General features: G+C 36.9%; 1 protein-coding gene across 5 annotated transcripts in view; it reads right to left on the bottom strand.

Moving 5' to 3' along the window:
• Window positions 1-25,304, bottom strand: part of eh2 (soluble epoxide hydrolase-like protein 2) — a 52,888-nt gene that overhangs the window by 15,476 nt on the left and 12,108 nt on the right. For all 5 annotated transcript variants that reach the window (XR_004063325.1, XM_030980173.1, XM_011663212.2 and 2 more), the window contains 5 exon segments: window positions 13,789-13,873; window positions 12,274-12,427; window positions 8,279-8,469; window positions 5,150-5,272; window positions 3,320-3,388 (listed from right to left, as the gene is read on the bottom strand). Coding sequence is in view for 4 of the 5 variants with exons in the window: in XM_030980173.1 (XP_030836033.1) it covers window positions 3,320-3,388; window positions 5,150-5,272; window positions 8,279-8,469; window positions 12,274-12,427; window positions 13,789-13,873 (622 nt within the window). In the remaining variant the exon portion in view is untranslated.

Genomic DNA, 25,304 nt, shown 5'->3' with positions numbered 1-25,304 from the left:
CCCATTCCTTCTTCGTTTCTGCAATCATGTCCTTTGAGAGGACTAGGGAACATTGGCATCCTTATTTCCGTAAATTATACATTCGATGCTAAATTTCCTTCCTTTGACATTTGATAGCTCCCCCTTCTCTTTCTCTATTTTGTGAAATAATTTGTGTCAACTTTGTAATGAATCGCGAAGTGTAATTTGAGCCAAATCCTGCCGATTATGCTAGAGTTCTAATATCATCTAATTACCAGGAAGTTAAAAGATGCCATAACAGCTGGTGTTTGGGACATGCCCTCTCTTGGCGCACGACCAATGCTGCGACGAACAATCAACATGTCAAAGTGCAGTATCGCTACATGCCACATGGTGAAGCACTGGAATATCTGGTCCAGGCAAGCTTTAATCACGCGAGATCATAATAATTCTACTTCGAGTTCCCCTCATTTTCACTCCTTATAATACAATGGGAAATGAAATTACTTTCCTAGATCTTCGATGGGATTAAAGGAGTAGGATTACGAGTTGTTGAGAGAACGAAGGGAGAAGGGAATTGGAATACATGTTCCTCTACATGGCTCAGACAACCCAGGCCACATAATTTTAATGACAGGTGTTTGGATGATATCGACAAAGACAGAATCATTCAATCTACGCATAATGTAGCGCGCTCTTGTTCATTTTATAATCGTGACAGTTAAGAATAAAAGTACCACCGTTTATATGAAAACGGTCGCAATTTTAACAAACTCAAGATTAAAGGGGTTATATGATAATGAAAAAACGAATGACAGGAAAACAGGATACAGTGTCATCTTATTCAGCTAAGACAAACCAGGGATTCCACCCCCACCCCCCCCCCCCCGGGCAACCCTCATAACTTGTATTTATAAACAAAGAGGATGATGGCAAATTTAGATCAGGATTTCTAGTTAAAATTCGATTCATTTGTTTCTTTTCACTAACGGTTTCAGTCGTGAGGTTGATTAAACAATAACAATCTTTCTTTCATGGTAACTGTATTTTCCGTTTTCAGATCACCTAGCGGACAGCACTACCTTCTTCTGCTTAAAAAAGAAATGCCTCGAGATTCTTAAAATTTTGAATGGTCTCTGCACTGCATCAACAGTTGCCCTTCCTGTTATACTGGACACTTATTCATCGCCCGTCCCATTTCCATCATTTGATTACTTCCTTTGTCCAGCAGTACTTTCCTTCTGATTTAATTACTGAATTTCGTTTTGGGAAATATGAAAGTCGATTCTGATGTGTTCTTACATCTCAAATACAATTGAAGAGACCGCTGGGATTTAATGTTTTTTAAAGGGTCTTGCAATCGAGCTCTGATAATGAAGAAAGTTTTTTTGACTAAAATTAAAGGGATCCGGTAACTTTGTCTCAGATTCTGAAACAAAATACTGGATTTAGCTCATGCTGCAATGATAATTATAAACCTTTAGGTCAGTCAGGAATGATTTTTACAAGCCGATCGCCTGTCTGATTATCAAGATATTTATGATTGGAATTACAAATTTTGAAAACCGTTTGCCAAACGGTGTTCCTAATACTTCAGTCTATTGTGGGAAAACGAGTATGGTAAAACCGGTCACTCAGTGATTTTTACTTCTTTGAGGCACTTTTTGTTCATTTTGAAGGGCGATATTTTTAGGGCTTCAATATTACACCATACCACAGACACTGATAACACGTAGGGCCGTGCATCTCAGATTTAACATTCTTAAACGATGCCTTTAACACTGATAAAACAAATAGTATATGTCAGAAGAAATTACGTTGTGGAAATGAGAAAGTTTATAATTAGGCAAGAGACGTTAGCGCCCCCCCCCCCACCTTCCTCCCTTGCCGAAACTATGCATCTATTGCCCTCGATTTTTCATGAAAAGTTCGCGATCGTGTTAAGTCATATAAGCCGCAGAGAATGGAGAAATGGGTTTTATGATTTTGACAACCATGTATCAGCGGAATAGCAACTGTAATTATGTATGCATGTTGTCCAATAATCCCTAAAGTTTTCATTCGGTTCCAAACGTAGGTGAAAAATGCACCATAAAAAAAGTGGGAAAATATTCGAGGCAGCGAATAACAGGCTACCTAGATATGTTGATAAATACGATTTTGGATAAAGATAGAACAAAATCAAATACATATTTCCGTAAAAACCTCGATTTGCATCTCTACTTAATGCGTCAGAAATTCAATGCAAATGCAATACACCCTTAAACTCCAATGTTTAATCATCATACATATAATTTATTAAGGAATAACCACAGTGAATAATAGTTGTGTCCCCATTTGGGAATTAAAGGGAACCTAAGTTAACTGGGCTAAAAGTTCACGTCCATGGCTTAAAAGGAAACAGCTCCCTGGCGAGAAAACTTCATAAAAACGGATCGATCGTTATCTATAGATGGAAACGAATATATAATTCTTATTTCATTATGAAGCATTGTCACCCACGAGAGAGTGATAAAAACAATATCAAACAAAGAAAATGTATCTAGATAGCGAGATGTGGAACGCGATATATCTTGATTTAATCTAGGACGGTTAGTAATAAATAATGAGTCCCAGACCTTGTAAATTACAGAAGGAGAAGGAGGTCCGAACAAATCTTATATTTAAATCCTGGCTTGATAAGCATCGGGAGATTTAATGATAAATTATACTATACATTATCGTTATTTTGTTACCAACAATACGATTTTGCAATGATTATGGTTTCTTTTGTCTCTCTATTTTTCGACTAAAGTATAGATGTGCTGATGGATTCATTAAGATGTTTCCTTTAAAGCGGGACTGCACTACTTGTAGCTACTTGCGCCCTCTATATAACAAAGAATGCCTAAGAGGCACCCGTTGGTCCCGCATGGTCCCCTTTTTCTTATGTTACTTGAGAGCTGATTTTATGAAATAACCACCTGTCGGTGACCACGCAGGGGGGTTTAATCCATCCTGGCCAAACTAGTGCAGACAGGCTTAAACGAATAAACGAGACAAAACACATTCTCATATACATGATTTGTGTACAAGTCTAAGTAGTTAAAATGATACGCATAAAGAAAGAGATGTGCATAGCGGTACAGGAAATTGCTTGATTAATTCTCCCTTCATGAACAAGATAAATAAATTAACCCTTTGCTTACGGGAACCTGGTGGTCCCTGTGTTAAGCATATAGGACCTATACAATTCAGTAGTCAACGGCTTAATACGATGACTGATCGACAGTGAGCTGAATAATCATCATAATATATCCAGGTCCCGTAACATATTACATGAGAATGCATTTTGTTTCATGGGGATTCGTGACCTTACCCTGGTTGTGACGTAACTGTGTGTGACTTCATCCGGGTGAACAGTAATCGGTCCCGCCTGCTTGAAGACCTAAGAAAGAAAATGACAATTGATTGTGACGTAGCGGACATCATGTTACTTCTTATGGTACACATGGGAAATATACAAGACAAGGGGTTTTCCCTTTCAAAGGGTCAGTGCCGGGGGTGAATGACATGGGTATAACTTTCTGGCCAAATGGTCATCATGCTCTAAGGTCATTGTGTTCATTGATTCAGAAAGCTCAATGATTCATGGAATTAACATAAAAGATGATACACACTCTACAAATTATGCTATACATATGATCATTCGTGATAAGTAACCTTTCGAGGGTTAGTGACATGGGTATAACTTTCTGGCCAATGGTCATCATGCTCTAAGGTCACTTTAATCAAGTTGGATTGTGTTCATTGATTCAGAAAGCTCAATGATTCATGGAATTAACATAAAAGATGATACACACTCTACAAATTATGCTTTACATACAATCATCCGTGATAAGATATAACTTTGTAAGGGTCAGTGCCGGGGGGTTAGTGACATGGGTATAACTTTCTGGCCAAATGGTCATCATGCTCTAAGGTCACTTTAATCAGTAGGTCCATGCTTTAATCAAGTTGGATTGTGTTCATTGATTCAGAACCCATGGGTAAGATCATTAGGTTTCTTTTGTAAAAGCTCAATGATAAATGGAATTAATATAAAAGATGATACACACTCTACAAAGGAGGTGCACACCGTCTTATTTCTTGTTTGTTCGATCTTATGTTTGACCTCATGTATGTATGTTTGATCTCACTCTTATTTTTATCATTTTATATGCATGATTTATTGAATAAAGAACAGATGTATAAGTTGTGTGTTTATTATATATAAGTTTTGGTAAATAATTTTTTAGTCAGAATATGGTGCGCTTTGAGACACCAGTATTAAGCGCTTTTAAATATTGTGTATTATTATTATTATTACAAAGTATGCTTTACAAACAATCATTCGTGATAAGATATAACTTTTCAAGGATCAGTGACATGGGTATAACTTTCTGGCCAATGGTCATCATGCTCTAAGGTCACTTTAATCAAGTTGGATTGTGTTCATTGATTCAGAACCAATGGGTAAGATTATTAGGTATCTTTTGTAGAAGCTGAATGATTCATGGAATTAACATAAAAGATGATACACTCTACAAAGTATGCTTTACATACAATCATCCGTGTAAGGTGTAACTTGTCCATGAAAAATGAATTCTCAAAAGCAGTATGCTGGTGTTCTTTGGTGTGAATTTATAAATACATTCGTACGAATGATATGTCCACATTTTCTTTTTCCCTGTCTTGCTTCATTTATCTCTTTCTGTCCCTTCTCTATATCTCTCTCTCTCTCTCTCTCTTTCAATCTTTTTCAGTTTATATCTTATTGTTTCCTTCAAACACAAACATGCATCCACATCGCCACATACACACAAACACATACACATTCTCTCTCTCTCTCTCTCTCTCTCTCTCTCTCTCTCTCTCTGTCTCTGTCTCTCTCTCTCTCTCTCTCTCTCTCTCACTTTCCATCTCCCAATCGTTTATTTTGTTCTCAATATTTTCTCAATTTCATTGCTGTTACCGTTTTTGTTAATCTTGAAATTGTTATAATGGTTGCATAAATATATTGAAATTGAAATTGAAAATTGAATCTCTTTCTTTCTCTCGTTCTCATCCCCCTTTCCCTCTCCTTCACACATTCACACAATTAAGATAAATGTAGTTATTTGACAAAGAGTTTTTAGAAAATGATGTTTATTTTTCATGTTGAACTTACATCGATGCCAGTGACGATCTTGAGCTGTTCTAGAGCAGTCTTCGGGTCCTGAACCAAGATGCTTGTTATCCCAAGAGCTTCAGCGGCCTTTGTGTTCACTTCAGAATCATCTAAGAAGACAGCCTAAATGGAAGAATGATGTAATGGACACAAGACTATTAAGAATGTGTTATAAATTTAGGCTTCTACCAACATTGAAGGGATCGTTTAACAATGTTAAATCTGAGATACACGGCCCTACGTGTTATCAGTGTCAGTGATATGGTGTAATATTGAAGCCCTAAAAAAATTGCGCTTCAAAATGATCAAGAAGTGCCTCAAAAAAGTAAAAATCTTTGAGTGACCGGTTTTACCATACTCGTTTTCCCCAGTAGACTGTAGTGTTGCGAAAACCGTTTAGCAAACGGTTTTTAAAATTTGTAATTCTAATCATAAATATCTTGATAATCAGACAGGGGATCGGCTTGTAAAAGTCATTGGGTTCCTGACTGACCCAAAGGTTTATAATTATAACTGCAGCATGAGCTAAATCCAGAATTTTGTTTCAGAATCTGAGACAAAGTTACCCGATCCCTTTAAGATTTAGTAGACAAGCTTTCATCCAGTGGACTTTCTCAAGCCAACTGATTCCCCCCACTCAGTTTCTGGATGTCTAGATTCTTCTATCGTTTCAATGCTGGGATAAAATCATGCTCTTCATAGCATAGTTCACATGCAAAATAATGTTGTTGTTGTTTTTGTTATTATATTATTGTTTAATTTTAGTTGTTGATTTTTTTTAATTCTTTTTTGGTGCTTACCATCAAGGACTTCTTTTTGGTTAATAAATCCTATAATAACTTAGTCACGTTTGACCAACGTATTCAGGGACGTACTGCAATACTTTTAACACAGCCTTCCTTTGGATTTAAAGGGGTTGTATTTTTTTCATTTTTACTTTTGTTACTTTTTTCTTTTATGCATCTATATATCGTCTTTTCAAACATGCACTTCATGCGCATAAATATGGAATTAATACAATAACCACTTCCACCAGTACATGTATAGAAAAGGAAAGAAGTTAGACGCTAAATAAGTAATAAATGTAAATTAGAAAAACATTCACTATATTGTAATAAAATATATTCTCTACTTAATTATATTACTGATGTCGTGGAAAGAGGTACTTTCTGTTTGCCTTTACAGGAGAACATACTAAAATCAGTACAATTTTTTAATATTTTGTTAATACCTACAGTAAGTTCATGCGGCGCTTTCTGTTATGAGTAACGTAGATGCCCCAAACACTTTGGATGTTTTTTGTCTTAATGTATCACAACCCCCCCCCCCACCCACCCGCCCCCGCTCACACACACACACACACGCACATACACTCTAAAACGTTATAGTCACGGTTAACTCCCTCCCCGTCTACGTATCGCTATTAGTTACGAGACAAACATAACACCAATAACATAATCAGAAACGCTAATCAAACTAATATGCCAACAAAGGCTGCCAACACAAACATTGAGGTTAGAATCTAATTCTGTTTCCTTGCCTGTCAGTAAATATCAAAATGGTTATGAAATTAAATCCCTCTGAGCTTTACAAGGAAAGGGAGGGGTTAAACTTCGTAATATAGTTTTTGTAGTCCCAACTTGATAAATTTGTTTGTTGGTTTCATGTGGTTTTTCCATAGTCTTTGTAAACAAATACAACATTTGATGCCGTAAGAACAAGAGAAACTAGATAGCTGCAAAGCATGATGTTCAATCATATTTTAAACATTTATCAAAGTGGCATAAAGTTTTATATATTTTGTAATACAAATCTTCACTCTAAGATTAAATCCTACAGAGATGGAATGATGGATATACATGTTTTAGTTCGAAGTCATTATATGCTAAACATGCGATATATTCTATGTCTTCATGTCATTTCACAGTTACCATAACAACCGAAATATACCGATAAATCAATATAAAAGTGCATATAGTTTCTAAAAGATATAGATAGTCAATATTGTTTAATACGACATTATCATTAATTATGGAGTATTTAGAATCGAGAATAAACATAACTTCGAAAGGTGTATTTCTGTGTGGTTGCACGAGTTTAAATCGTAGGTTAAGCGCATCAAGCATATGTCAGAGTGGGGGAGCTAGATAACCATGGTAACGATTAAACAGCCGTTGCTTGGCCAAAATGATCTTCGCCGTGATCTCTAAAGAGAAAAGGCTGGTCACGACCGTCTAGCCATTAAAACTTATTTTCTTCACGAGAAACAGATTTCTACAACATAAATTATACGTATTTATTGGGTTATATTTTATTATATATGACTGAAGGAGGACAACTGTCACTTTGTTTTTGTGTTGAAATACCTGCGGGGATCCTTTCTCTTTTTGAGTGGCATTAAATTGGCAACACAACACGACGTGTTCGCACTTCTGACAATCACTTCGTCACTGATGTGTCGACATTTGAGCTTATAAAAGAGTATTTATTACAATTGGCTCCATAGGACTTATAGGTCAAACATCTTGAATGATTTAGGTATAACTCATAGGTATACATTTGCCAGAAATTGTATATGGGGCATGTAATATGAGAAGTCTGTAATACTTTAATACAGGCGTAAAATATCTGGATTTCGTACTTGATAAACTAAAACATGTAGGTATGCAAGGTATAACTCATACCCGTTCCTAAATACATAGAATGATAATTTAACGCTAATAATGGGAATTTTATTTAATTTGGTATGTGCACATTTTTTTTTTATACGTAAAGAACGAAATCAAAGAATTTTCAAAGATTAACTTTCGCCGTTTAGAGTTCGGTCACAATCTGTTAAATCGAATCCCATGAAATATTCTTAATGTTCCTTTTAGTACTAATGTTGCTTAACGTTGCTTAATATATGGGTAAATAAAATGTTTAACTTTTAAATGAAGTATCCTGTTGATACGTTTATGCCGATATGTAATGGACAAAATATTACAGACAAAGACTGACTGAAATTTCGTTGGGTGTCGGAACATGAGAAGGGGTCATATAAAATAAGTGGATGGGGTGGGGAGGGGGAGGGGAGGGGGGAGGGGAAGGGGAAGGAGGAGGGGAAGGAAAGAAAGGGGTGTCTCATACCTGACTGGCTTCGGCTCCTAGTCTCGCCAAAGCCTCGTGGAATATGTTGGGATCAGGTTTTCGGATACCTAACCGACATGATTCGACAAACTCATCAAAGTAGAAGGTGAAAGCCGTTAATCCGCCTGCTGCATAGGCTCGGTTCGAGGTGTTGTCGATGTAGTTATTGGTAAGTGCGCATGTCTGCACCCCTGTTATAAAAAAAGGAAAACAAATAGAACAAAACGTGATTCGATTGATTGTTTATTCTCGTTTTCTGTTTTGTACATCCCTTCATAAATATAATTTATACTCAGTAGCACCGCTTTAATGTTTTTCTGGTGAACCGACATTTGCACCGGCGAGACTCTATATAATCTCGTCAGAGATATGGGATTATAGAATTGGTTTTAGGGTTAGGTTGCTTGTAAAATATTAAATTGTCTGCGAAGCAATATTCGCAAGGGCATGTGTTGTAGAACCGTTGTTGTTGTCGCAGTGTAAATCTATAAAATTCACAGTTTAAAAGAATAATGTCAGAATGCTTACAGCCTTGAGTCCTATCCGCAGGACTACAGACATTATAATAAAATCTATTTTGAGTCTATGGGTACCAGGGCATCGATTTGGTCCAGAACCTTAGAACACCAAATCCAAGACCATCGCCCTGTCCACTGAGCATTACCTCGATCATTTGTCTTGCTTTCTTAAAAGTGAGAACTCATTCTCTGGATCGATCCCCCCCCCCCCCCCCCCCACCGATGATTCAGGTGTTACGTAGAGATTAATGAGGCACTATACACGTCAGTTGTCGTATTGGAGTTCTCCCTTTGGAGAACTAATTACCAATAGACGTTTTATTTTGGAATATAGGCTAATGAAACTACCAACTGTTAAAGAGCCAGACAGGGCGTGACACTTTTGTTAAGTAAGGCGTCTACTGACGTTTCGAAAATTTCAGATTTTTTAAACTAGCGAAAATTAATGCCCTAACTAAAGTCGCCGATGAATGTTTTAATGAGGTGAGGGTCAAATTTTGCTGAAAGTGTTGAAGATACAACGGCAAAAAGAACAAAAAGAGCAAGAGAAAAATAATTCTATTGACTAACTTGCAGGAAGTTATTTATGAATTTGCTGGCAGAACTAGAAAAGGATTGGGGTAATATTTCATGCCACACCCACAAGCCTTCTCCAGCGATTCCCCTATTTCAACCTTTCCTTCACCCAATATAATTATACCTTCACGAAGCCGCAATTAAAATGTTTCGTTTTTGCAACTTTGTGTTTTATCATCGTTTCCCCCCTTCGTTTTAAGGGATTTTCAAGCCCTTAAAAAATCAACTAAATAAGTATCTGTAGCATCAAAATGAGTTTATAAAACTAGTGTGCAAAATCTGAGATCAAAAGACTCTGTGGTTTTCTCTTTACCCGTGAAAAATGAAGCCTTCATTGTGTACACAACAAAAAAGGTGCATAAAATACTGCCAGCTGCAAATTACAAATTTGAAAGGAAAAACAATGTAACTTTTTTAGTAATTTATATTTCGCCACCATGCATTTCGGAAAGTTTTCGTTTATGATTTTTTTTAACGAGATTTCGGCCCTTTTACAAGTTTTAAAATTTTACCGAGCAAATCCTTGCAACGCCCTTTAAACGTGGGTATAATAGAGCCTGTCGATATACGGCTAATCTGTGTTTTTCTTAAAGGTTCAGTTTACAGACATCATTGCTTGTATCAATTTCGGGTCAGGACTTACTTCCACAATTTCGCATAACCACCGACAGATAGTAAATGCCTTTAAATTAGAGTATCAAATTCAAAGGGAGTAGTGTAAAGCAAATCACCAAATCATCAGGGATATACTTCACTTAGAGAAGTATTTTTTTATTTTGACAATTCTTTTGATTTCAATCAATCATTGGTTAAATGATTCAATTTATAATGAGAGATAATTGAAAAGATCAAATGACGTAAAAGCAAAATTTATCTCTCCACAATGGATCATCTCTGTGGTGAAATCTTGCGGTAAGATTTTAATTCGATTCGATCAAGTCTCGATGACAGATGACGAAGAGTCCATTTTCCTTTTCCAAAGATTTGAATCGCGATATGACGCGCCAACAATTTCTCTTTGATTTTTTAACGATCAAAACAGAAATGTGTATGACAGAAGATGAAAAGTGTGACATCATGAGAAAAGGAGATCTAATCGGATTAACATCCTGCAAACTCATTTACGTCATCGAGGTAATAGTTCAAAAAGAGTTAGCTTTATTTTTAGTTACGAGTAATGGATGTACTAATCAAGTAATCATTTTTTTTAAACCACTTCATGTTCCCACTCTTTGCAAAATCAGAAAACAAGACAGGTAGAAGGTACATTCAGACATCCCACCTCAGCTAATGGGCCTATTTCTGTCAATCTTTTTTGGCAAGCCGAGCAAATATTAGGCTATGTATTTTTTACGGCAATACTTAAGCGGAGTTGAAAGCCATTCATGAAATAAATTTGAGGGCAATCCAAAACCCTGGTAATAATTTCTTTTGTATGAAAGCGGAAAAATACGATAAACAGAATGGCGAAAGATTGAAATAAATCGAATCGATAATAAGAAAGTTATGAGTGTTTGAAATGTGAGATCACTAAATCTGTGCAGATTTTAAATGGGTTGTGACGTATTCACGAACAAATCTCGCATTCGCAGTGTACACAAATACCATAAATTCCTGTTTTTCTCACATTCACATTCTCCCTCGGGGCAATGTCAAATATATGAGCAGCATATCTTAAAGGTTTTCTTAAAATTAAATACCCTTCTGGGTCTTGCAATTTAGAAAAATGTCATTTAAGTCATTTTATGTGTTGGAATAAATAAAGAAGGTTGTCCGACACTTCGTCACAAGGCAATTGCCGATTTAGCCTATACATAATGATTACAACTTTTTTTTAACGCATCCCTTTCTCCTTTCGTTCCCGATTTCGTTCAAACTTTCATCAGTGTGCTTCTTTGATGTTTTATGCTTTCTTTTAGAATAGTTTACAATCAAGTCTAGGTTGGATTTCCCCTTTAAAGAAAGTCGTAAAATGCGCCCTATAACACACTTGTATATTATCACTGGCCCCAGCCAGCAAGACGTCAATGTAAATTGGAGCTGTCATGAAATTAAGAGGTGTTTTTACAAGGAAAAAAGTGTCGAAGGTTACGTCCAATCAGGTATTTCCTATGGTAATTAAAGAGTATCTCCACACGAAGTGGACAAAGTGCGTAGTCACCCGGCAATGCCTAGAGCATGGAGAAACATCACTTTGGCCATGTAGTTAAAAGCCTCGCAAGTCCGTTTCCTACCCTAAAATAGTTTTTTCCTGTGATATTTTGTCGCCGTTTGGTTCAGATTGGTTCAAATGTTGACATTTATTTGACAAAACGTGACAAATTAATTACTGAGGTATATATATATACATATGCATCCAGATCAGTGGCATTAGGAATATGCCAGTAGTGTTACTGTGTTAGTGTTTTGATCGCCAGATGATTTTGACCTCGTATCATGCACAATTTCTGTAAGATACATGAATTGTTCACAAAGGGTTCTTATTGATTTATTTCCAGTAAATTCCAAACATCTATACTTTTTAACAAACTAATGTCTGTAGAATGGTGTGGACTGGGTTTGCAAACAAAGTTTCGACGAATTAATCGAAGTTGTGTCCATATAGCCTGAAAGTATCCAAAACACAAGCATAATCGTTTATGTTTTTCGCATTCTGTTTAAAACGGGTACAATTCGCTGCTTCGAATTCGTATCTGACATTAACAATCAATACCGGTACATTAGTATTTTGAATGCGAACAAGACAATACGCGCTGAAGACAGCCGATAGTTCATTGGCAATTAGCCAAATTGTGATTCTAATTGGCGCAATATAAATGTATATTACATTTATCGGGTGATATCTTTAGAAATTTCATTATCGTAAGATGAGATTTATTGTCTGTTGCTTCTGTTCCTTACCGTTTTCTTTGAGCACGGCTACAGCGTTCAGCATCTCAGGAATAAGATCCGGATCCTTGAAGTTAACCATCTCAGTAGCGCTGAAACTATCAGGTATTACCAGACTTTGTGCCTCCGCCACCCGCCTGCATTCCTGCTCAAACTCTGTAGCAAACTAGGAAAAGGAATTGAAAGGGGAAGAAGAATGATTTGAACAAAGGAAATTTAGTTAAATAGTTCCACAAACTCTACTCTTCATACACCCTTGAATCTTGATTCTTTTCTCTCCATCTTCCTCTTCTTCTAAAGAAGCTAATCAATATTAAACAAAAAGTTCCCCCTCGTTTTGGGACGGCTTTAGAATTCATCCTACACTTATTAATCGTCTTGCTCCTCTTAACAGAATGTTTCAAAGATTTCAAAGATTTCAAATTTATTCATGTTTCCAACAAAACATTACAAATAAATTGTAAGCATTTAAAACAAATTTAAGAAATACATTTTCTTCTGTCATTCTCCATTCACTATTTATCTAAGTCTTGATATCTTTTGTAAAATTTGACATCTCTTCATTTCTTGCTTTTACTCCTGGAATGCTCCCTTCCTTCTCCTTGATTGTTTTAACGTGTCGAGTCATTAAGCCCTTTGTGAAAGGCATTAATAATTTCTCATCGACATTTTGTGGTTAAGGATGTGGAGAACTATTCGCTCTCCCACAAAGGAAACTATGATTGTGATTATGATGTTTCTATTTGCGTCCTATTCATTCCTACTTCTTCATTTCCTTTTCATTCTCCATTTTTCATGCCTGACCAGTGCCCTTTGACACACATTTACCATATTCTCACGTTAAGATTGACGTGTAATGGATTATGAATAACCGAAAGTACCCTCTTCCTTCAAAAAGGGAAATATGAATTTTCTATTAGCGGTGAAAAAGGTCATATTTACACCATTAAAAATAGAACCCAAATATAAAATCACTTGCACATTTACCAGCATGGAGAAGGTGGGCTTTCACCATCGTGAGCATGCTATTTTACAGTCTTACTTTGGTCAATTAAATAAATTCGTTTGAGATTCTTTGGACTGTTAATTAATACAACTAGGCTGTTCAAATCAATTGATTATCAGTTGTATTAAATCAGGAGTTGGTTAATTTGGAACTATCAACCGATGATGAAATAAATGAGAGTGCACTTTTGAGAAGGGTGTGGTCGTGAAACTGGGGAAAGTCAAAACTAAACTTCTATCTTGGCACAACGAAAGGATAATTATTCTAGATTTAAGTGAAATGTATATTATTTCATAATGATAATCATATTTTGATATATAGAAGACAAGTTAATTAGTGCAGACAATTTAGTACTACATTCAAAGTATAACAAGAGAAATGAACAATTGAACAAAAGTGATTTGTAATGCTGAACTCTTTACTAACATATGACAAAATCGTAGATCCTATTCAGAATAATGATATCTTTGTTGCTTTCATTGATCAAATCAAACCAATCTAAGCAAATCAATCTGCTATACCTGTGTGACTGTAATCTCTCCTCTTTCAAGCCGAGCGAATGTGTTGTTAGCACGACCCTGAGAAATCACATTGAAGATAAAATTCCTGGAGAAAAATGAGACAAAAAGAAAAGAAAATTGGAAATTAGCGATGCCCACTATAATTAGTCTTACTTTATTATCGTTAAACTTTCTGGATAGTTCATTAACATTTGTAGATATATATATGTATTGTCGATATATCAATATCTTTAAAGTTAACGAGAGAAAAATGTACGACGCAAGCGTCAAGTTTTATGCATAATTCAACAGAGAGGGCGTAATGAAGATTTTCATTCGAATTTCATCGTTTCCAAAGCCTCTCTTTAAAGGCCCTCTGCACTACTTGTAGCTACTTGCGCCCTCTATATAACAAACAATGCCTAATCGGTGACCATTAGTCCCCCATGATCCTCTTTTTCTTATGTTAACTGAGAGTTGAGTTGATGAGATAACCACCTGTCCAGTGACCTTGCAGGGCGGTCTAATCCCTCCTGTAAACTATGGCAGATAAGCTTTAAAAGCTTGGAAACGGGGGTAATGTTAAACGCCCGAATAATTAAATTTCACCGTGCCTCACTCTTCGTTGTAATTAAAAATGCCGTTTCCCGGGAGAAATTTGATAATTCCTCCACGAATCTTGAGAAAGATGGCACGATCGATGACCTTACATACGATGCCTTTAGGTTCTAAAGGGGCGGATCCTAGAGGGGAACCCTAACAAATAGAGGGCATTCACCACTCCCCCCCCCCCCCCCTCCCCCCTCGCCCCAGCCCCGGTTCTTGACACACGCTCTTGTGAACATTGCTCCAGGGTCCACTTTCTACCCAAACCATTCAACCACACTAACAAATACCCAACTTCAATCCTGGATCATACACTAAAACCAATCCTAACACCAACCTAAACCACAGCCCAATCGCAAATCTAATCCCTCTTTGACGAATATGGTCAGGGTTGAAAGTCGTCTCATCTCCTTCCTTCACCCACCAACCCCCATCAGTCCAACATGGAGTCATAACATTTCAAAATCCTTATTCATGACTAAACTGTCAGAGAGAAAACGGAAGAACTTTTAAAGCATTTCCCCAATAATTTGACGGAACCAAGTAGCTCATTACATAAAGATTTATGGTCAACCGCAAAAAACATTCAATGTCAATAATCCCCTGATATCGGCTATTGAATCCCCCCCCCCCCCCCACCAAAAAAAAGTAGAAGGCACTGGATCTAGATGTCAGAAAGTGGGAAAATCGTCAAAACTTTTTCTAAACCGCAATATTCGTCAAGCTCAATTCATTAGTATGAAACGAGACTCGGTGGTTGTGATATATATATATATATATTTTTTTTTTAGGGGGGTGGTGTGTTTGTTTGTTTATGTTTTTTCTCAAACGAGGATTGGAAAAATATGGAAAACGTGAATACTTTCTAGGACCAGTTAGTATTACATTCAATTAAAACAAATTACTGAGAATATCAGACACTTAACATACTAAAGTTAGGGTAGAATTGTGTATGGGGAGAAGCACACGTTTCTTATTCCATCTGCTCTATCCTATTATTTACTTTGATATCCATTATTTGCTTCATTCAATAATATTGACATTTTCTAACACTCATCATCATAGTTATGTCATAACCTTCGCCAGAGCACTTTTGATTTTTATATCATCATAACGGATATTGGGTGAATAAAACTCTTTCCGCTCCCCCATTTAGGTAATGAAAAGAAGCAGAAGTTGTACGCTAAAATGTAATTACGATGTGCTCCCACAAAACTGAGCCCCGTTCGCCTCTGTTTGGTAGTAAATGAAGCAGACAATATTTGGTCAAACGATGTCTAATGTGATTGTGGTCAGGCCCTTGATTTTACCGATTCAAAACGTGATCAAGTTGAACATAAAACTTGTAAAGGTACACTCTTTTATTGTAACTGCACACTGTTTCAATGCTGAAAAATTACATAACCTTAACATAATATTCGGGGCAGTTATGGATCTTATATGATGGACCATGTAACCGGTAACTCGTATCATGTACTACTTGGTTATATACTTCATATTTTATACCTCGTAATGGTCTTAGGTATTAATAATTAACTATGTCCTGTCGATTATATTTTGCGGGTACACATTACTTATATAGCGATAGGTCGCCAATAATTTGGTTAAAATGAAATGTCCATCAAAGACATAAACACACACACGCACATACACACATACACATAAACCACAAAAGAGGGTTAAAATGTTCTTTAACAAAAACAGCGCTCTTCGGTCACATTATTCTATAGTCTCTTTCATTTTCGGGTCATAAACAAATTACTAAAAAAAAACGCTTTTGGGTTTATAGCTTTGATTTTGTTTGTAGTATAAATACTACATTTCTGCTACTAGATAAGATTAAAGACGCATAGTAGTGGGCTCTCATTGGGAATTCGACGCCATTTGAGTGTTTACCCGATAACAGGTGATGTCAATCACCAGAAGTAGCCTTTTGGTTTATGACCAACAGGACTTACATGTATGTAATGCTCTGCATTTTCCACCAATCTCCCTATACAGAAAAGTCATTATTTTTATATTTTTCCTCAACCGAAGACTCTTCGAGAGACTGCGGGAATTTCTTGATGGGACTACGGGTTTGCTGTGTGCGAGACTTGTACATCCATTAATGTTTTTCTCCACCAAGTCTGGTGTCAGCTAATCATGACCTAGCGAGGTCGGCAAATGAAAAATAATCATCGACTAAGGTGGTTAAGAATGAGCAAGATTAATATCTATTTTTTATGATAATTATAATAATAATAAAATGTCCCATTTCCCCCAGGGTAGCTTCATCAGCATTAATAGTGTTCTCCCCGAGGGCCCTGCAATCACTACCTATAGGCTTGAGTCAATGGAATGTGCATCTCTTAGTAGGTCCCTATTGATCTACCAATCGATAATATTATTGAGCGGTCACGTTGTACACATTGTGGTACAGGTACACTGCCTTCAATCAATGTCACACTAATAAAGAAAGAAATTTTGATCGACTTCTTGTATAATGCTTTTGGAATGTTCTCCTTCAAGCTGAATCACTGCTTACGGAACACGAAGGTAAAATCGTAAACAAAGATTAAGGTACGTCATTTTGCTGGCGCAGGACGTCAATGGCGCAGTTGTTGGCGCACATGGAGTAAAAGAGTGACGTCACTCAGAAAGTGAGTGGAAAATGGACAATTCAAATATTGCGATGAATTTTCTGGCGCTTGATTAGGGCAGATAATGAAATGATTTAATTAACGCTCGCACAGCACTGTCATAAATGTTGGTTGTTTTGTTCTTTTGTACTTTTACATATTCCTTCGTATGAAAAACAAGCGGAGAGGGGGTAAACGCCCCATCCTCCCTAGGTTGCATGTATACGCCTATGGTCATGAAGGATTTCTTTATCTTTAGACATCTTCTCTCAATCTAAAGTCTCATTTCCAGATTTCATTAACTGAAAGCTTTCAGTCAAGTGATTTTAGTACTATTTGACTGGAGCCTGATAAACTCAATTATAAGGAAATATCTCATATCGGGTAAGCCAATCACAAATAAGCTTTCTTTTCCCGTTTAATCATGTTAAGTAAACCTGATTAGAATTAGAGAGAGGCCCAGTAGATCATTACTTATAAGAAACAAAATGCATGTTTATGAAAAACTTTCTTTCTTCATCATCGAGCAAAAGCAGGTCTAAAGGGAAAGGGTAACAAACAAAAAAACTATTTTTCTATGCACTGCCATCTTCAATACCCTGGACTGGGTTTAGCTCTTTGCCATCAAAGCACCATGTTCTGTGAAGTGATATCCAGCCTTCGGAATATGAGTTCTTGCCCAGGACAAGAACATACCTGCAGAACAAAACTATTAAAGTAGAGACCTTGGAGACGATGAATATCTAACAGCTAGATACCGGTTGGCTCACTGGAGAGAACAGGCTGGCCCCCGGCCTGGACAGGGCCAGCCAAACACTTCCTCTCGCTGGCTACCCCACTGTCTCGAAAGCTAAAATGTCAGTCTATACTGTGACGTGGCGTGCATGCGTGAGAATGAAATCTTGTTATAGCTATTCATAAGAATGCTACGATTGTTCGCCTTCATGACACATGGCAATCGATTGATAAGTGAATTGTCTCGTCAAAGGGACGATGACTTGGTGAATTTCGTGTAATTGTTCAGGATTATTTTGCATTTCGTACCCCAAAGCCGCTGCTGCGCTTGACTCAAACCCCCCAAAGAAACCCCGCAGATATCAACATGGTGCGATAATTGGTCAGATATTGACTGACAACTTGATTATATCAATCGACTAGTAGTATTACATCATCACTTTTCTGAATTCTGATAATCTGTTATGCTTGTCTCTTTCTTCTTCTTCGTCACTCTCGTCGATCTACCCTATTCTTCATTTGAGTTGTCATCTTTTATTTCGTCAGCACAATTTCTCTTGAACCAGGCTATTTCTATGCACCCCCCCCCCACACACACACACACACGCTCACACATATTGTTGTCAACGGCTCCACTTTTCACCTGTTCATATACCAATTATCTTGTAACTGTCTTTGATATTTGTCAAATTTCTGTCCATTTGTGTGTGTGTGTGCGTGTGTGTGAGTGTGTTTTTCTTACCAAAAAAAGTGATTTCCCATCAGTCCAATTTTGATTTTTGCTTGCTGATATCTTAGCTTCCAAATGTAGTGTTTTTTTCTTCTTATTCCGGACAGTTATCAGGTTTGAACGCAACCTGTACCTAACCTTACCAACTCATATCTACACACCTTCTCAGTTATCCCCTCCGCCCCCACCCTTCCCTTGATATTGAACTCTTAACCGTGAGCTCAAATGCCCTTTCGACTCCTTCTTCCCCCTCCCTTTCCCTCCTCCGAGTCCTCCCTCCTCTAACCCTTTCACTCACTACCAGTCCGTGTACATTGATCGATGGAATTGAGAAATTCGACTACTCATGCCGGATCCATAATTGGCTAGGAAATAACCTAAGTGGTCTGACAGCCCACGAAATGTTCACATCACTCCTCAAGACCTAACCATCATCTACACCATGAAACCAGAACACTACGTGAGCAAGAAACAAAAATCTCTTTAAGATCCTCTACTTATGCTGTTAAAAAACGATGCAAGACACTGTGGAAGTAGTGTGGGATAGTGGTCTATTCATTTAACTCTCAATCCACGGGTTTAAGGTTCAAATCCCAGCTCAGCACAAGCATCCTTTGGCAAGCCATGAATAAAAATTTGCCACTTTCCACTAGGTGGGTATCTAGCAGTAGCTGGGGGTAATAACAACATGGAGAAGATAACAGGACCCTCAGGAAGAACAGCAATTAGGCTGATGAGGATTCCCTGGTTAAACGAAATTATTATTAGTTATCTTTTTTTATTAGAGTTTGAGTTCAACAGTTATTAAGATCAAGATAGAAACATGTAGAAACACTGGCAAACCGTAAGTCCAGCCATTTCAGGGGCCCTGGTGTCAGTAAGGTACATCGATCTAACTCAGAAGAGGAATTGTGAAATATTTAGAAAACAACAGCTTGTTAAATTTTCTTTGTGCGTTTTTGGAACGCACACTGCTCATTCGTTTTCATCTTCTCCCTTTTTCTTGTCATCATTCTTCCTTTACTTCTTCCTTTTCTTCTCCTCCTCCTCCTCCTCCTCCTCCTCCTCCTCCTCCTTCTTCTTCGTCATCTTCTGTTCTTTTCTCTTTTTTTCTCTCTTCTTCTTCTTCTTCTTCTTCTTCTTCTTCTTCTTCTTCTTCTTCTTCTTCTTCTTCTTCTTCATCATCTTCTGTTCTTCTTCTTCTGTTTTCTTCACTTCTTCTACTTCTTCTTCTTCTTCTCCTTCTTCTTCTTCTTTCTCTTCCTATTCTTATTCTTCTTTTTTCCCTTCTTGCGCCTCCTCCTCCCCTCCTCCTCCCCTCCTCCTCCCCTCCTCCTCCTGCTCTTCTTCTTATCCCTCCTCTTCTCATGTCGATATCCTCCTCACCATGTTCATCCTATCTTGGTTCAGAAGAGAACAAACTGCAGCCCATTGATGGCCTTATCGTTCTACTCAGGGCTTGCACAAGAAATGTCCGGTGTAAATGGATAGGAACGTGAAAACATCCGCAAGCTCTAAATGTGCGCTAAGGTGCAACCTGGATAATCTCCAAAACAGGGCATCATTATACTTGAGATAAACTGTTTTGTAATTTAAAACTTGAAACTAACACCTATGTGACAGAACTATAAGCCTAAAATCACAATTTGTTCTCTTTCTTCTATTTTCCCACTTATCTGTTTGTTTGTTTCTTTTTCTTTGTCTCTGATACAATTTCATTAGTTTGTCCAAGGCTAGAAACCTTTCAATTCCACATTTTTGTTAGTGTATTCAGATTCCCAACCAAATAACTTTGGAGTAAAACAATTTGTAAACAGATTTCCGAATTGCCTATTGAAATATAACATAAAAGATTACTAGTTTTGACTCGTTTAACTTCATTTGCCCTTCTTGCTGACCCTTTCATCTTAAAGGTATTACAAAGTTTTGGTAAATTTTGAAAAATGGGTGGATAACGATTCTTTACAATTTTGATATATTTGGATGCCCCTGTGGATGTATTAAATGCACTAGAAATTTCAGTCCTTAAAACATTTCTGCTTTCAAGAAAAATTGAATATAAACATTTACCGGTGCTCCCGATAAATTTTGATAAATTTCAAATAGCTCCTACGGCCGTACAATGGTAGCTGCGACTATGGAAATCTCAGAATATGTAGTTGTGCTATCTAATTTCCGGACGGGAATAGCTAATCGGTCGATTTTAGTCAAGATACATTGTTTTACAGCTTAATTAATATCTAGACCTTAAGAGGGAGCTATACAACATAAAGTGTTTATTATTTACAATTTCATAAATTTAGAGTCGATTTCGACCTCGACAACGATCACTGAATATCGTAGGATCGCATATGCTTCCAATATGTTCATTTGAACCGAATTCATGACCCCATACCAAAATTTTGTATTACCTTTAAGGCAGAAGATATTTAAAATATTTCAAAAATAAAATTTCTGCCGTCCTGTCTGAGGGGGTCCTTTTCTCCATTTTGTCTGAGAGCCTTTAATACTTCTGACCGACAAAATTTGTCCTCAAAGATTATCGCAATAAAGTTCAGATAATACCGTCCGCTTTAGATAACATCTGCGAGTGGTATGAGAACGACATTCTAGATTATTAAATGGAACCCCACTAAAGATCATAATCATTCGCCGTTATTGAATATATTCAATGTTTGAATAGATTGAATCTCGATATAGAATAGACAACAATGCTCTCTCAAAGATTCACAATAGACAAATATAATTCTTCAAAAATATCTCTTTTGCTGATAATTTTATTTTTATTGGGATATGATCTATTTTGAAAAATTTCCTAATATCTTTCCTAGTGTGAAGTTGTATTACATTATCATTTCCAGGTTTTATGCACAAGAACATATTTCTAATAATCCCTGAAAGACGATACATTTCCCATCCTAATCGCCCCTTCTCATCCCCCCCCCCCCCCCACCCCCACCTGGTCTAGTTTACACATATTCAATTTTCCTCCGTATTGATTACATTAAGTATGTTAAGGATTTTGTTTAAAGTTATTTGCATCAGCCCCAGCGATACATTTTAAGATGTTGCACGAGAATTTCATATACTTTTATATTCTTGTTTTTTAAAGTGAGTACACCCACGATAAGCATGGTCAGAGGCTTGAATCTATTCCCATGCTTAATCTTAAAGTTCATATGCATTCTTTGTGAAAGGGTATCGAATAAAGAGATAAGCATTACGTCATAATGTCATATTTAAATTTATCGCATTATTACGTGGGACGATAACAATAATCGTAAGTAAAAGTTGCTAAGACTGAGCCTGAGGTACTTCCAAAGAGAAGAGGTGAACAAAATTAATTGTTAGTTATAATACCTCGGCAGGTTCTAAAGGTATTTGCACTCGGCACTTTTCGGAAGGCTTAGGGTCACGTGCCTTAATCAAATTTCAATAACCAAAGAGAGAGGGGAGAGAGCTAGAGAGAGAGAGACGATGGGGCAACGAGAGAAAGAATAAAATAAAATGTGAGATGATGCAATTACCCCTCTTATAAGGACCCTCGTCTTACATTAAAGTAGTAATACCCCCCCCCCCCCCTATGACTGCACTTAAGCTACTTTCGACCACGCTCCGCTAAAACCCAAAACCACACATAAAACTTATAGGCGTATTAATTACAAAACTCCCAGTTACAGTACGAATGAGTTTTTAATGTATATTATATGAACGAATGTAACCCTCAATTTGATACAATAACACTGGCAACAAGAAATAACACTTTATAGCGACCTTAGTAATTATTAGTATCAAATAACATGTTCCAACCCATTACCTGTTTTATTCAAAATTGCAGGTGGTATGAATAATAATGGATTCCAAGACTAAAATCAAGGAAACATTTTACAGGCCACAAATATGTCAAACCTAAATGTTTAAGGAAAGCCAAGAAGACAATAGGGATATAAATTAGAAATGAATGTGTTTCGGACATCGGAAACTTGTGAACAGTTTCATGGGGAATAGTGAATATCAATACCATATCTTGTATTATCATGATTACACGTCATACTGAACTGGATTTGCGCCAAAACTCTATAAGCCTATAAGCTCCAGCGCAAACAAATTGTCATGGCTTAATGGTGGAGTGAGTGGTTTTGGTTACATCTAAATGTTTGTTTTTATATTGGAAATCTTACCGGGAAAGCACAATATTTTAGGATAGGTTTTTAAATGCTTATGTCTTGAATGAATAGAAACTGCTTCGTTTTGTGGTATTTGTGTTGCTAGTACATTAACGTTCTAGATATTTGAATTGACGTCACGAAAAGTTATTTCTTTGTGAGTTATAATGTTAAAAAAAAATCTTTCTAAGAAACAAACACGGTCAAGAGGGAAATATCACAACCGATGCATTCACGGGATCCACGGTATCCACGGTAGGGGCAGTCCTAGGCCAGATTGCATCGTCCCGACCTAGAACCAGAAGGTTAATCCATAGTCCTTTTAATATATTTTAGGTTAAAGGCAACCAGGGGATAAACTGGTTATTAAATGACGACCCAGCTATACATAACGTGGATCAGAGGGCAAAGGAGAAAACAATTTGTTTTAAAGGCCCACTGCACTACTTGTAGCTACTTGCGCCCTCTATATAACAAACAATGCCTAATCGGTGACCATTGGTCCCCCATGGTCCTCTTTTTCTTATGTTAACTGAGAGCTGAGTTGATGAGATAACCACCTGTCCAGTGACCTTGCAGGGCAGTCTAATCCCTCCTGTAAACTGTGGCAGATAAGCTTTAATAAGAACTACCCATTCAGTTTCAACAACGACATTGAGCTGCAGGAAGGGCGATAAACAACTTCAATTTCAATTCAATTCAAATGAACATTTATTTTCTTCCATTAAAGGGTTATTACCGAATCCCTCTCAGCATTGATCTCCTTAACTCATATTCCATTAAACTTTCAGCCCGACGCTTGCTTTAACCTTTCGTTTAAAATTTGTGTTAAAGGTATTACAAAGTTTTGGTATGGGGTCATGAATTCGGTTCAAATGAACATATTGGAAGCCTATGCGATTCTACAATATTCAGTGATCGTTGTCGCGGTTGAAATCGAGTCTTAAGTTATGAAATTGTAAATAATAAACTCTTTATGTTGTATAGCTCCCTCTCAAGGTCAAGATATTAATTAAGCTATAAAACAATGTTTATTGACGAAAATCGACCGATTTGCTATTCCCGTTTGAAAATTATATATCACAACTACATATTATGAGATTTTTATGGTCGTAGCTACCATTGAACAGCCGTAGGCGCTATTTGAAATTTATCCAAATTTACCGGGAGCACCGGTAAATTTTTATATTCAATTTTTTCTCGAAAGTAGAAGTGTTTTAGGGGCTAAATTTCTAGTGCTTATAACACATCTACAGAGGCATCCAATTATATCAAAATAGTAAAGAATCACTATCCACCCAATTTTCAAAATTTCCCAAAACTTTGTATTACCTTTAACTATGGAAGATAGTCTGAGGTTTTAGTCCTTAGTTAACGTGATCTCAGGACCCAGGGTCTGGTTCAACTAAATGAGTAGAATATGGACCAAGAGATTTAAGCAGTCTCAGTATAAGGACCCCTCTCATAAAATTTAACATGCAAACCTGCTATACATTTAACCTAAATCCTATTCATAATGAACTTCAACTTACATGAGGTTTCAATTTGACGGTTCAGGCGTGTATACTCGGACAAGCATCATTCTTCTTGAGTCATCGGATATTGAAGATTGTTTCTTCTGTACGAATTGTGTCACGACCAGTCACATAGAAATGTCACATTCGTTCTTAATCATGAGCGGACTATGAGAAGTGAAAGTTTGGGCTCGTCTTATTTCCTTCATAATGATACGAGATATGTGAGAAGTATTTCAGACTGCAATTTGTAAGAATGAAATATGTTCTAGAGAGGGACAGTCCCCTAGTCGGATCTAACTATAAACGTCCTCCAATTCCGTCGTGACGACAGCTTGGTGGATCTATCTTGTCAAGCCTTGAGCTACATGAGTATGCCTCTGAGCTCTACAGAACTCAAACACTCTGATCCACATTTATGGTATTCTACCAATTCAGTTAAACCAGGGAGATGACAGCAACCTATAGACCTCAGACTATATAACTTTCTTTGTTAACCCCTCTCAAAAGCATCGGGTTTAAATTTTAGGAGAGTACGACCAATGAGTTTCTGGTAATGTTTTAGTATTTCTGTTTTACCGTATATAAGCGTATCTGCTGATCAAGTAATTATATTAACGCGAAACGATTGAAATTAAAGAGCGAGAATTTCAATAATCTGAACCACGTTAATTAGTGAATAATTGTCTATCGATTCAGGCAATATAAAACTTATTTTAAGGTAATCATGCGGTGCTCCTTTCTTCACTACAACTGCAAACATTTTATCAATCGTACTACGGTTACAGGCGGTTAAATTATATTTCGAATTGTCCCGGCCGCCATACTGGTCTATGTCTGTTAACTAATTGATAACTTCGAGTTATTAAAAGTTATTGATAAACATAATCGTAATCAATATAACACATTCAGTGTGTTATCATATCATGATATCATAGTATAGTTTAACGTGTATTATGTGTCCACTGCAAGTTCAACAATTTGCAGACTGAATGCCAAGACACTTTGCCACCCCAAAGGAAATAACAGTCCCCTCCCCAAAATATGACGGATTGCAATGCTTCTTTCTGATGCTATAGTCTGTTCATACCATAACTCGTTATTATAGACAGGTGTGCCGGATGAAAGTTCAAACATAATCATTTATAATATTTTTCAAGGGTGT

Source organism: Strongylocentrotus purpuratus, unplaced genomic scaffold, assembly GCF_000002235.5.
Source record: "Strongylocentrotus purpuratus isolate Spur 01 unplaced genomic scaffold, Spur_5.0 spur5_scaffold_11, whole genome shotgun sequence".
Lineage (NCBI taxonomy): Eukaryota > Metazoa > Echinodermata > Echinoidea > Camarodonta > Strongylocentrotidae > Strongylocentrotus > Strongylocentrotus purpuratus.
Note: the sequence above shows the minus strand (reverse complement) of the source record. Positions and strands in the feature narration are given on the sequence as shown.